Source organism: Nesoenas mayeri, assembly GCF_963082525.1.
Source record: "Nesoenas mayeri genome assembly, chromosome: 2".
Taxonomy (NCBI): Eukaryota; Metazoa; Chordata; class Aves; order Columbiformes; family Columbidae; genus Nesoenas; species Nesoenas mayeri.
This window is the reverse complement of record NC_137543.1, coordinates 27483745-27498168: the sequence shown is the minus strand read 5'-3', so window position 1 is coordinate 27498168 and position 14424 is coordinate 27483745. Positions and strand designations below refer to the sequence as shown.

The 14424-nt window shown below is 36.3% G+C and overlaps 1 protein-coding gene across 1 annotated transcript in view; it reads left to right on the top strand.

The window, feature by feature from the left end:
* The window catches only part of SLC26A7 (solute carrier family 26 member 7), a gene marked incomplete at its 3' end in the record, with an annotated part of 90163 nt that overhangs the window by 24752 nt on the left and 50987 nt on the right, over positions 1 to 14424 (top strand). The window contains exons 4-7 of the mRNA XM_080364117.1: positions 3407 to 3567; positions 10745 to 10897; positions 11600 to 11682; positions 12629 to 12776. Coding sequence (XP_080220243.1) covers positions 3407 to 3567; positions 10745 to 10897; positions 11600 to 11682; positions 12629 to 12776 — 545 coding nt within the window. The remainder of the gene's footprint in view (positions 1 to 3406; positions 3568 to 10744; positions 10898 to 11599; positions 11683 to 12628; positions 12777 to 14424) is intronic.

Sequence of the window (14424 nt, the reverse complement as noted above, 5' to 3'; positions counted from 1 at the left end):
AATATATCTGTCAAAGAAACTCACACACTATTAGATTTGGGAAGCTTACTTCAAAGCAACTTTTTGTCCCCTTTTTATCTAAGCAGTTTATGTACATTGCTCATGTTGCAAGGACAGCAGGAATTTCCCATACCAGTTTATGCTGAAAATTACACCCAACTTCCTGATGTTTTCTGTTCTGGTTGCTTCATTGTTAGATCTTCACCATGGAAGATATATAGATGCACATTATATTTATTTAACTACGATGTCAATAAAGAGTAGGATGTACATGCTGATGTAGCGTTGCCGTTGTTTCTGGAAGTCCTGAGCTCCCTTCTGCAGTGAGTGATAGGGGACCAGCACAGGCTGCTGCTTGTTTACCTGAGTGGCTGCAGAAATTGTCTACCCCAAACCATACTCATGGTTTGGATGTATTTTACATAAACAGTAAAAAGTATGTTTGAAATGTGAGCTTTTAGTTACTACCTGTGAAGTAAGGTCACAACCTCCACAAACACAAGATTTAAAGTTAAAAAATTGCAGTTAAAAAAAAAAGCAAATATGAGAGCGATGCTGAAGTTGCTAAGTTCTGCAGTTGTGACACCATTTCCCCATAATTCACCATAATAACTTTCTTTGAAATGCTAATATTAACTGGTGTTTCTCTGTGATATTATGTACTTCACACTATTGTCTCTGTGGTTTTGAATCCACAGCTAAATAAACATTCATCTAATTCTCTGGAAACTCAGCTATTACACAGTTAGAAATTTCATATCCATACAATAGAAACTGATCTTAGAAGACAAACCAGAATTCTCCAGGGAATGGAGAATTTGTTTCCTATTGAACTCTACTACTGTGAACATTGTTTAAATACATGAATAGGCACACGGTTAGAACAAACAGCTAAACAAAATATCTGAAGTTAGTAATTATTGATTTTAGGCCTGACTAAATAAATTACTGCTCACTGAGGGTATAACGGTAATTATCATTACTGGGGTCTAATATTGAATGGCAATCAATATGCTGATTGTAGTGCAGAGCCATTCACATGCTATTAGTGGGAAATTGAGAAAAAAATCTCAGATTTAATCTCTCAAATGGAAGAGGGAGTTCCTCACTAGGGGTTTCTGTGGTAAATTAAAAGCCACTCACTTGGGTATTTTTGTTTCTTTTGTGCTATTGAACCTGTAGCTTGCTGAATACAGGTCAGATTTATGCTGAAAAAATAAATGGTGTTTAGGCATAAAGGTTGATAACATTTGAAAATTATTCTTTTAGCTTCAGAACAAAACAAAATAAAGCAAAAGAGACTGTGAGATATCCAGGATGGATGATATTCAGTATGGGAAACACAAAATAGTCCTCTTAGAAAGTATTGTAACAAACAACTCTGTGCCAAGAGCATGTAACTTTTTCAGGCAAGAGAATAGCAAACGCAAAAGATTATAGAAATAAGAAACTGCTTTTTTATCTATTGAATCTTCAGAACTCATTGTAAGGGGATATAATTTAAATGTAACTTACTATCTTAATATGGATCAGGAAAGGATTAAGTGTTATGCTAACCACAGTAGTATCTATAGGTGTATAACAACCTTGTTTAAAGAACTAAAGACTGTCAAATCTCTTTCTTCAGAGGAAAAGTGTGATTGCAGTCTGAGATAAGGGGAGATAAGGGGAGAAAACACAGTAGTACAGAATAATACTTTGGATACTTGTCCTATATTCCTATAAAGGATCTACAATATTGGTAGATTCAGATGTAGTCCAGATTCCTTGATTAGAGAGAAATATTATTCTTTCATTATATCCATAGACTGAAATAAATTCTATAAAAGTTGCAAAAAAGCTGAAATAGTCTTCAAGGTCAAATATAGCTGAGCCAAAGTCTACTCTTTCTTCTAGCAGAGAAATCCAATCTGTATATGGAATTGTGTTTATTAAATTGGGTGTTGAATTTATCTTCCTGTTTTAAAAGTTCTGATTATATACACATATTCTACTTTCTCAGATACACAGAATGCAGATTTTAAATGTCTTTAAAATAGTTTCCTTTTAATATAAGTTTATAAAGTTTGTTCAAACAGAACACATAATCGCACAAACATCCTTGTTTCTCTGTAAAGAACATCAGTATTTTTATATCCTCCACCATCTGAGGCAACCTCTGGAGCTCCCTTACTGGAATACCTGCAAACCAGAGACCTCAGTGTATGAAGCAGATGTACCATAACTAGAGGTAGTGGACTGGCAATACTTGATGTATTTGCTGTTACAATAATGTAGCATGAAAGCACCAAGTATCATGATATATTGAAACATATGCATGGGGTCACTGGGATATCAGGAGGCAAAGGGTCCACGGGAGGAGCAAAGCAGTTGTGTGACTGGGTGGGAAGGGAAAACTGATGGCACAGAAACCTGGGGAAGGACAGGGCTGGGCTCCACAGGATGATGGGGCTTTCACCATGAGACTCATATCCTCGTAGCTTAGCACCTAATAAATTTGGTAACTGTTGAAATCACTAAGGTTGGAATCCTGATATAATCAAATTGGCAATCGGTAAGCTGGACAAAGATACAGCCCTTTTACTCAGGGCGAATATCAGTGGAGTAGGAAGGAGTTTTAGCACCACCCTTGCCTTCTGATTTAATTTACTTCATGTTGCTATGTTGAACTTTTATGGTGTTTATTGTGCTCATGCATTTGAGCAGGAGAGGATAATAAGCATTGCATGCAGACAGTGTCCCTGAGCCTGCTTTTCTTACTAAACTAATATTAGAGTCTGGTGAACTAGTGATGGGAGTAAAACAATGCAGGTAAACCCACATGGCTTCAGTGGGTTCCACTCTCAGCTAGACGCATCCTTCATAGAATCATAGAATCATTTCAGTTGGAAGAGACCTTCAGGATCATCAAGTCCAACCATAACCTAACCTAACTTTAGCACCAAACCATGTAGCTAAGAACCTCATCTAAACACCTTTTAAACACCTCCAGGGATGGTGACTCCACCGCTGCCCTAGGCAACCTGTTCCAATGCCTGACAACCCTTTCTGTGAAAGTTTTTTTCCTAATATCCAATCTGAACCTCCCCTGGCACAACTTGAGGCCATTTCCTCTTGTCCTATCACTTGTTACCTGGGAGAAGAGACCAACACCCTGCAACCTACAACCTCCTTTCAGGTAGTTGTAGACAGTGATAAGGTCTCCCCTCAGCCTCCTTTTCTCCAGGATAAACAGCCCCAGTTCTCTCAGCCATTCCTTTTAAGACTTGTGCTACGGGCCCAAAGGACTTCTGCTTTTCATCTTTGTCTCACTTATCTTACAGATTATTAAAAGGACCCTGGCTCATTGTCCTATCATCAGGAACCTGCATAATTGCTGATACATATACCTTTGTCTTTTAGGTAGCAATGTTTATGCTGCAATTGGGTAGTGCCACCTTCTTGTTAACAGAACCAGTGATAAGCGCGATGACAACGGGAGCAGCTACGCACGTTGTGACTTCCCAAGTGAAGTATCTGCTGGGAATGAAAATGCCATATATATCAGGACCACTGGGCTTTTTTCATGTGAGTTCAGTAAAAGAGATTGTTTATTCCACTAGCCAACATTTTCTTAAATAATAGCACTATTTGGCTATATATAAGTGTAAGAAATTTCTTATGGATGTATGTAAATGAACCGAAGATGTACTACCAAAACCTTCATCTCACTCTGTCTGTTTGTAAGAAGAGGTTAAGAAAACTTGATGAAGGATCAGCAGGAATGGGTCTTATTTTGAAAGGATACAGTAACCAATTTAAGATATGTGCATTCCACCATCAGTAATTTCATTCCTTAACCTGAGCAATTACACACTTGTACAGGGAGGGTTAACTCTACTCTTTCTGTACCAGCATGTGGGAAGGATATAGCATTATATATTCCAAATCTCATTCTCAACATATTTTCTTCATATTTTGCTGAACAAAACCTGATCGTTGTGGTAAAAGGAACATGACCCATGGTTTGTGGATCTGCCATGTCAAAATTACCCTACTGCTTTATGATGTACACAGCAAGTACATAGCTTCAAGGTAATTTTTATAAAATGCACACAGCTTTTTCATATAGTGTCATGGTCACTACCTTTGGAAAGTAGATATTGTTGGCTGAAACCTTAAAGGACAAAGTTGTATAATCTTATTGCATAAAAGAGAGAAGAACGTATTATTTAAGGTAACTTATTCCAGCAAACCCTTAGTTCAGGTGCTTTGAGCATAATCTCTTGGAAGAAACATTAATATTATTAATAGAGTATCTATCAAAATGATATTTTGCTCATAATAAAGCTTAATTTACTTGCTGAGGTGATATTTACATTGTACTGATAGCATTTAATGAATTGATTACCAGATGAAGTTAGGTTTCATCTGGTTTGCCACTGTATTTTCTTGCTCTTTTCTGCTCTTTATTTTTTCTTATTATTTTGGGAAATGTGTTGTTGTGAACTTTGTGATAAGATGCTGTCACTTTTTAGAATATTATTTCATGTTATTTTATAAATTTGACAAAATTTCATATGGATAATCCATTGGTAAGTTTTTTTACAGGACCAATTTATTAATGAGAATTAGGGGCATGTAATAAACATGAGTAGTTTGCCTTGTAAATATGTCACTAAAAGTGTCATAGCCAGTTGTGAGACTGTTACAAATGATTCATCATATATTAAAATATTTTTTAATTGTTTAAAAATATTTTCATAAATACCACTTAATATAAAATGTGACTAGCCTCTTTTTCATGGTGTTTCCATGGAGACTATACTTACACATAGGAATGCTGTCAACTTGTAGAGACGACTGGTCTTAAATACCAGAGCCAAGACATAATCAGAACATACATTATGAGCAATAATAAAGAACAGCAGTGACACAGAGAAGTGTTTCCATGGTGGTGTGCTGATGATATCATAAATGAGGTCATTCAAATGCTTTGAAAGAAATCTATTCCCTTATCCCTTGTATTTTTTAATGTATCTGAAACAAGTTCCTTGCCCTTCATTTCACTTTTGAAATCAACCCCCTTTGAACATCTTCCAAATGAAAATTTTCTTTTTTTTTTTTTTTGAGGTTCTGAATTGTGTGTAGAATTGTGTGAAAACAAATGAACAAACAAAAAAAATTCTCTATACAACTTAATAGAAAAATAAAATGTCTCCATATTTAGAATGGACAATTTTACCATACAAATAAGTTTCTGATAGCTATTCAGACTTATGGATTACTTTAAGAAGGTCCAGTATCTCAGTCATAACCATGGATTAATATTTTAACCATTTTTTTTTTTAATGTGGTGGTAGTTTACATGAAAATTATACTAATTAGATATATGTTAGTGTGCACATGTAACCAGAGAGTGAAAGGCAAATTTGTCATGTGTCTCCAGACGTGTGCTCTTTACTGCAAATGCTTGAGACCTAACAACGGGTATTTTTGCTTATATTCTTTTTCTTTTTCCATTCCAAAACACCTCCCACTCACAAAGCCAATTGCTTTGCTTCAGGCAGCCTCTGGATTCGCAAAACAAGAATAGGAATGTTTAATAAAGTGTGATAGGAGGATTGAAAGTAAAGAAGGCCAGTGAAATGAATTCTTTATAGCAAGTGAGATCATGATTAAATGTGTAAAAATGAACTTTGAATATGGAGAACAAATCTGCTACAGTGGTGTTGAGCCTATGGGAGTTTTGTGTTTACACATAGTTTATGTAATTTATTAAATTTCATTTTCCCTGTACATGGTTTGTAACACTTCAGTTGAGCTGCACATTGGAGCATTGATTAGTATTGTATAAATGGAAATGGTAAGATGAAAGTGAAGAAGAAAAATAGTGAGGAAGGACTACCTGTAAAGAACTAATTTTTTCAAAGGACAAAAAAAGTGTCATCAAGTTTTATGTAGTATCCGAAAACATAAAAACATATATATATTTGCCCTTTATCCATATGTAGATATATTTATCCTTCCACAAGTTTCTGAGAAAATGCAGCACTGCAAAATATACTTCTGCAACAGAACAAACCTACTTTGCAGAATGGGGTCTTTTGTGGTTGTGTTGCAAGTCTGTTGCAAAATCCTTGTGGTGCTGCTGCACCTAGCTGAAGGAAAAATACAGGTTCCCACTATCAGACCTTTCCCCACCCCCCGCCTCCAGTTTGCTCTGTATACAGTTCCCTGTAGTTGCCTGTGCGTTTTTCCTACAGTGTATTGTATTTGTCTAGCAAAAATCAGAATGAAATATTTTTGAAAATGTAATGAGGTCATCTATTGTTAAGCTGTATTAAGTGTTCTAACTAATATGCTCTTTTAAATGTTTTGTTTGCTTCAGCCTCTCTACTAATTTTAAAATTAATCTTTTGGGTTTTCATGTGTACCTTAAAAAAAAAAAGAGCTCAGAGGATTTCATTATTACATCAGAATACAAATTCTTTCTAGAAGATAAACCATTACAATATTCATTATTACCCTATGGAAGTATGTGAAAATATAGCGGACATCAAAGCCATTCATTTCCCATGAGAACAGGGACATTCAGTGTCTATTTATAGGTATGTGCAACATTAGAATATTGTTTTTTCACTTATGTGCAAATTTACATTGCCAAAATATGCATTGATTCCTCATAATATTGTCAGATCATTTCCATTAAAAATATTTATACAAAACTAACAATAAAAACAGAAAACGAGGCAAACAGCTCAATTAATATCTGATTGCTGTATTTTAAAATTTTGTTACATATATAATAACACAAAAAATTTCTTCATACACTCCAATATCAATCTAAATTGTGCTACAGAATTTTCAAATTATTTCAGTAAGTGCAGCATCAAACTACGTAAAATACTGGATTCATAATTATGTTTGTGATGAAAATATTTATGAATATTTCTTTTAAATAAAATGTCCGTGTTATTACAAGTTTGAGCTTTAGGTGCTTACATTTAGGATTTACACTTTCCCCTCAGATGAGTACAGTGACTGATTGGACAGTATAACTTGTGTACTGTATAGTGTCGAGAGATAGTTATAGTATATGTTAAGCGCATTCATGTTAGGAGCCACATGCTCTTTTTTTACCCTGAAGAGCCTGTGAGTGCTTTGTGAAATGGTCTCCTGGCTTTGTCAATCTATCATGAAATGGGTGTTTTTAGTTTTTCAGAGAAAGAGTATCCGGGAACAGACTGGTCAATGGAAGCTCTTTAGTCTGATGTAGTAATTGATTTAATATTTATGTATTACTGTGCAATTATTTCAGTGTACTACAGACACTTTTGACACAGGATTGTCAGTGCTATTGAACTACTACAAATTATGAAGCATTGGTAATCCTATTCTTTTTCATTTATTGGCTGATATAGACAACATACTGAAGGCTACAATTTGAAGAGAAACAGCAAAGAATACACTAGGTGGTTCATACAAACTGTTTGTCACAAATTCTGAAAAAGTTGTGACAAAGGTCTACAAGATTTGGCTATGTATTTTAAAGATTAAATGGAAGCTTTTTAGCCAGTTTGTAAAGACAGAAATTCTAAAAGCTTATGCATATTTATTTGTAATTCTTCATTAAAATTATATTTATTCACCCAATCTTATGTCTCACTTTGGCTAGGAAAATGAAATTAAACACCATTAACACAAGTAGCTAATGCTGACTCTTCAGTAGACACTTCAGAACAATCCCACACCTCTTTACCTTTGACAATTAGGAATCAATCAATTTCTTTGCTTCTCAGCCTTTGCTGAGTTTGTGGGCACAGTTTGCAACAGAGTTTTCCAGATTGCCTCCTTCTGTCCTAATTAATCACAGGTTCTGCTTAGGCACTGAACCAAGTCCAGTGCTCTCTTGAAAACGCATTCTAGGAAAATTCTGGGTACAGAGACTAGTCCCAAGCCACACAAGACACAATTCACATATTGTCTGATTACTGTGGGGCAATAAGTGGTTAAAAACTGCGGTTTGATTAACATTCTTTAGATTTATGACATATGTAGATCATATTATTTAACAAGTTGATTTTAAAATGTTTTCCTGACTTCTGACAAACATTTGTGTTGAGTTATGCTGTGCATCTGTAACCAAAAGACCAAGGGCTAAATTTCAAAGGACTGGACTATTTTTTCCTCTTTGTGAGGAAAATTACATTTTGTCTCTTTTTCTGTAACTATTTTTTTCCCCCCTTATAGATTATGAAAATACTATTAGAAAAGATGAGAGGGGAAAAAATGGGAAGGTATTTTAATTTACTCATTCTTCAAAATGAGTATCATCTCTTCAAGGAGTGACAGAATCAGAACAGTGGCAAAAAATGTTATCATTATCTTGACCACCTTTCTGCTGGAACAGGGTTCTTTCCTAAGAAAATTTTTTCTAGTACTTTTTCCTGTCCAATATAAATATATGTATTTAAGCTCCAAATTGTCAAACCTTGTTAGCATTATACATGTATTTGAGAATAAGTTCTCTGAGGCAGAAAATTGTTAATCTTTTTTTGATAAAACTGCAAAACTACAAGTGTCACTTTTCATTTATTTTAGTGGTCTCCTTAGATGTTGCCAGAGAAAATCATTTATTTACTTATATTATTAGTGCATTGCTTTATTTTATTATTCTTAATGTTGTGGTTTAAAAAGAAGTTGTGATGCAGTCTAAATCTACATCCTGGATTTTAACTTTTTGTTCTCTCTGTGGTTTACGTTTCAGCTACACAATAGTTCACAGAATATAAATGCAGAATTCAAGGAACTGAACCAAACCTGTTTTTCTGCCCCCCCTGCAGCTGTAATAAGCATGTGTATTATGTTCATTTGCACTTGTCTTGTTGATCCAGTCAATAGACTATTGCTTTTATTTATGAGGCCTGAAAATAACTTGCGATAAGGATCGGATTATTTCTTTGTTTATTGGGACAGAAGTTCCCTCTAACTTTCTTCAGCCCTTCTAACCATTCCAGTAAACTTGTAAAAATTTTCACTACTTTCTGTTAATCTGTTATCATACTGATTTATGTCTCATTTTCTGGACCCTTAAATTCAGAGTGGAACTGACATTACAGTTCACTGTGTCATCTGTGCTGGTATGAAGACAAATGCATTCTTTTGAGTCTGTTACTTACAACATTGTATTCATCACCAGAGATCCCTGCTGATCATCACCACTGGTCATTCTAGGCCTATTCCATATTTCTCTTCTATTTGTTCCTTATATTTAGCACCATATTGCCTCTCTTCATCATAGACCCAACTATATTTTTCAAACCATGTTTTAGAGTACGTTGCACACCTTAACGTTTGGAAAGCCGAGTGCCTCCCATTTGCGGCTCCATAGCACTGCTCCAGTCTTCTTTTTCTCTTTTAACACTGCAGTCTGACTCTCACTTGCAGTGACATAGCCAGAGCCTGCTGTGGCAGGACTTTGAAACTCATGGTCCAGCGCGTCCCATCCCTTACAGCCTTGCACCAGCAATTTCTGTACCTTGCCACGCAGAGTTTTCCCTGGAAAGCACTTGCCACTAATGTGTGAATCACCCCATCTTGTCCTTCCCTTTTTACATCTTGCTTTGCAGCTTTCAATTTGTAAGTTTATGCTAGGGAAAGAAACAGGACTTAGGAGATAATTTTAGTTATTTAAATAGCCAGTAACATGTGTACACAAAGCCTGACAGCTAATTAGTGTTTGTGTTGTCTGGACCTGATCAAATTGCGTTCCATGGAGCACTCTGTAATGGGAAAGACCAACAGCGAGACTGAGTGCGCCCTGCTGAAGAGATGCAGTTACTCTGGAAAAATATTTGGATGGATCACCTTGTGCACTGGAGAGGATGTCCTGAAGAACATGTGCAGCTAGGAAGATTCCTGTTTCTCTCTTCTCTTCTCTTCTTTCTCTTCTCTTCTCTTCTCTTCTCTTCTCTTCTCTTCTCTTCTCTTCTCTTCTCTTCTCTTCTCTTCTCTTCTCTTCTCTTCTCTTCTCTTCTCTTCTCTTCTCTTCTCTTCTCTTCTCTTCTCTTCTCTTCTCTTCTCTTCTCTTCTCTCCTCTCCTCTCCTCTCCTCTCCTCTCCTCTCCTCTCCTCTCCTCTCCTCTCCTCTCCTCTCCTCTCCTCTCCTCTCCTCTCCTCTCCTCTCCTCTCCTCTCCCCTCCTCTCCTCTCCTCTCCTCTTCTCATCCAGCCACTACTGTATTTTCTTTCCCTTTTTGTTCTTCCTCTGTCTCCTTCTCTTTCCCTCCCCTTCCCCCTTTCTGATTTTTAAAATTCTTCCTCAGAAATAACTTTTACTGTTAGAATTGATGGATGTTATGAACAAAGGACACTGAAAATAAATCTTTGTACATGTAAGCATCTCTCAACATTTTTGTGCAACACTCATTTATCTCACTGAATTTAATGAGACTGAATATGAAAAGCATACACATTGTATTTACTGGAATTTTCTTGTTTGCTTCTAACAAAAGAAATATGTGAATACATCTATATAAATATTTTCCACATATTTCTGAATTTTCAAATGCCCATTATATTTTAGCAAATTGATGATATTCTTCCTTGCAAAAGTTTAAATTAAGGCCAGCTTGTCAGGTGGCTCATCTCCTGCAGTAGTGATTCAGCTCTCGTGGATCTTTGAATTGTTTCAAGTTGCAGAGAATATGTGACCCAGAATGACATATTTTTTAATCTGTGATTTTTATTTGTTGCTCACTGTAGATTTATGCCTACATATTTGAGAATATTGGATCAGTTCAGCTGGAGACTTTACTCCTCTCCTTGCTGAGCATTGTGGTGCTTGTTCTTGTTAAAGAACTGAATGAGAAATTTCAGAGAAACATTAAAGTTGTTCTTCCCGTTGATCTACTTTTGGTAAGTACAAAATCAGACTTTTTGCTTTACAAAGCTTTCAGTGGTACAACTAATCTGTTACAGTTTACTGTGTTGTCTATAGTTACCCACAGCCACACCTGCCACCTATTATATGAATAGCTATTTTTCATGGCTGTATGTTGAATGTAAGAACAGGAAACAGATTGGCTAAACAATTAAGAAAGAAGTGGCATATGCTCCCAATTTGTATAATATTTTTCATATGTTTACAAGTTTTTACACAATAACAAGAAAATGAACTCTAGAATGTTAAAGTGTAAGAAGTTTGATATGGAAAATGAAAAGTAGCTCGCACACTGAAACTCCAGGCAAGACTTATGCTAGGGAGTTGTGGCTCAGATGTTGCTTGTTATTTATGTGATACAAAGTTAAATATCTATGCTATTGCTTTCTGTAATTTTCCTTACAGTTTTCCTTTCACATGACATAGACTAAATTGAAATTAGCTATTGCATAATAAATCCCTACTTTAAAGGTTAAGCAAATAAGCAGATCTTAGTTTATTTTGCCGCTCCTTCACATTTGCAAAAATTTGTGGAATATACTTCCCTGTCTTACTGGATTGACATATGAAGAAATTGTATGAACACTGTCATGTGTTTATGTATAGCAATAATAGGGACCATGTGAGAAGCTAAAAGCAATAGAAATATAACGTTTTATTCTGTATTGAATCAATAGATAATTGCTACATCCGTTGCCTGCTACTATGCTGACATGGAATACGTCTATGGGCTAGAAGTTGTGGGACATATTCCTGATGGGTAATGTGTTTTTTATTAGCTCGTGGCTTTTAAATATGTTTACTTCTGAGAACTGTCTCTGAAGAGGTCAAAGTAGTTTTCTGAAATAAGAAATGGCAAAAATCTATTATGTTCATTTCCAACCTCCTCAAATACTCTCTCACAATTCAACCCCGTGTTAACAAGCTATATCTGTACGCAGATTTTCTTGTACATTTTCATAGCTTTTTTTTTTACTTTATGGAATAAAAAGCAGGTATTAAGTATGTGATGATGGCTAACGGATCTATATAGCAGGAGGGCAGAGCATTCTCTACAAGATTGTTGCAACCTGTTTTTTGAGGGTTGCCGTGGGTTATTGTAGCAGAAAGGACTTGACATGAGATAAGGTTTGTAGATTACTACACTTCGTTCTTCTCCACTCACTTATGTAGTAATTTTAGAAAGTGTGATTTCTGAGGAAAAGTGGAGGATTTAGATATGCTTAATCTAGAAAAGAACACTGACTGCAGATAGAGATGCCTTTTTCTCCATGACCTTGGAGATAAGGAAAAAATATATTCACTATAATCAGATGGAAAGAGAAGTTAGATTAGATATTGGAAGGTACATTAAAACTCTAAGGGTTGGTAAGGAATATCGTGTATAAGAAAATTAGGGAATGCTTGCTAATTATCTTTCAGTGGGAGAGTTATTTTGTAAGGATCCCTTCCTGATTTCTCAAATCGAAGTTTGTAAATGGAAGACTCCATCTGAAATAGTTTTATATTCCCATACAAATTCTCCCCTGCACTTCTCCACAGACTGAGATTTTATTAATCTAGAATAATGAAAAAATGTCACTTGACAAGTATTTAAAAAATTAGCAGTACTTGGAAAGATTGTTTCTCTTTTATTTTCATAAATTGCAGATATATCAAGGCTATGTACCAGGCTTTGCAAAAAGGACTGTCTTTATTTTTTGTAGGTTACCATCACCAAAAGCACCACCTATGAATGTCCTGCCTGAAGTAGTCACTGAAGCTTTTGGAGTAGCACTGGTGGGTTATGTAGCATCATTAGCTCTAGCCCAAGGCTCTGCTAAAAAGTTCAAATACACTGTGGATGACAACCAGGTAAAACTCTTTCTCCTTAGCCTCAGTAATCCTTGAAATTGCTTTGCCATTCTGGAAATATATTATAGATGAATATCCAGTAGGAAAGGGTAAGTTGCATATGCATCCTGAGATCTTCCAGTGATTACAGTAAAACTTGAATCTAGTTCGCATCAGCTCTGCAGAATGCCCTACTTGGTTGAGCTGCTCCTTTTGGGGAAGCACGTCCTTCAGGATAATCTTATAATTTGGTGCATTTGGGTGTTAATGTGTTTTCCAGTGCTCTAAGATGGGACAGCTTCTCCTCTGGCAGCTGAGCTCTTAAAGACCAGTTAAGATGTTAAATCAACCATTGACTAAAGAAACAAGGTAGTTCTAAAAGTAAACCAGACATTTACAGCATCAGGACATACCTGATTTTATAAAATGAAGTTATGCAAAGTAGAAATCTCATTTGAAATAAAGGTTTATTTGCATAAAAGGAGCAGGGTGAGTTCAGAAAGTGCTGCCAAATTTGCAGCCATAGGAGAGTGCAGAGTTCCACATTACAGTGGACATGCTGGAACAAAATTGGTATGTTACTTTCTGTACTACCCCACCACTGGTCATGGTGGGTGGGTAACACCAAGCTAACTGGAAATCCGTTGAGTCAATAATTCAAGCACTGTTGTAAGAAATGCTCAATTTTAGATAACTGGCAATAGTGCTGTGTGATGAAAATGCTGCCCCTGCCTTTGCCTTAAGTGATTTGGAATAAATGATGTAAGGTTGAAAGAAGAACAGTTAGTTTTGCAACTGGAGGTCTCTGAACACCCTAGCTAGACAGGTCAGTCTTGCTACCTCAGTTTACAACTCTTATATCATTGGAAAATATGGTGGTAATGTTCTTGTCTACTCAAGTCTCTCAGATACTTTTCAGAATGAATATATTTGGTCATGAATTTCTGTTGACGCTTCAGAGTCATGTTTTCTATGTAGCAGAGGGAAAATGTTTTGAGCTTAATATAGGCCAGGCTTTAGGGCAAAATGTTGCATTGTCTCAAGGGTGCTAAATGCAGCACCGCAACCTGCATGTCTTTCTGCACCTTTGGAAAACTTATAGCCTGCACAGCTTAATTACCAAGGTGTTGGAAACTACATGTATGCCTGCATCATATAATGGAGCAAAAGAGCAAAATCTCCATGACAACAGAGGGCAGTGGGCTGGTGCAGCTGTGTTGCATTCAGGGGCCAGGCACAGGAATCTGCCTGGTGACATGTGGATGTGCAGCGATATCTGGCGAGCTTTAAGGTGGTGCTCTCCTGTGCTCTGAAGCCAATATTATGATGAGATGTTGCCCTGGCTGGATACAATACCGTTTGTGTCCTAAGCACTTCTAGCAGTACTGACGTCTTGTCTTGGATGTTGCCCTCAGCAGATGAATGAGCTCCTTATATTTTGGGCAGCCAGGTTAGGGCGCTTGCTTAGAAAATGCTGTTTAGCTCAGGCTGCAGGTACAAGGTGGCTTCCCCACTTTTTCTTCTTTTCCTTTCTGTTCAGACATGTCTGCATTTTGACTCTGAATAAACACCAAATATATCTGTAAGGAAAGACAGCATACTGATCGTATTGCCACCATACTTCACTTTCACTAAAGCATGCTCAAAAGAAAAAAAAATCACTGGCTGT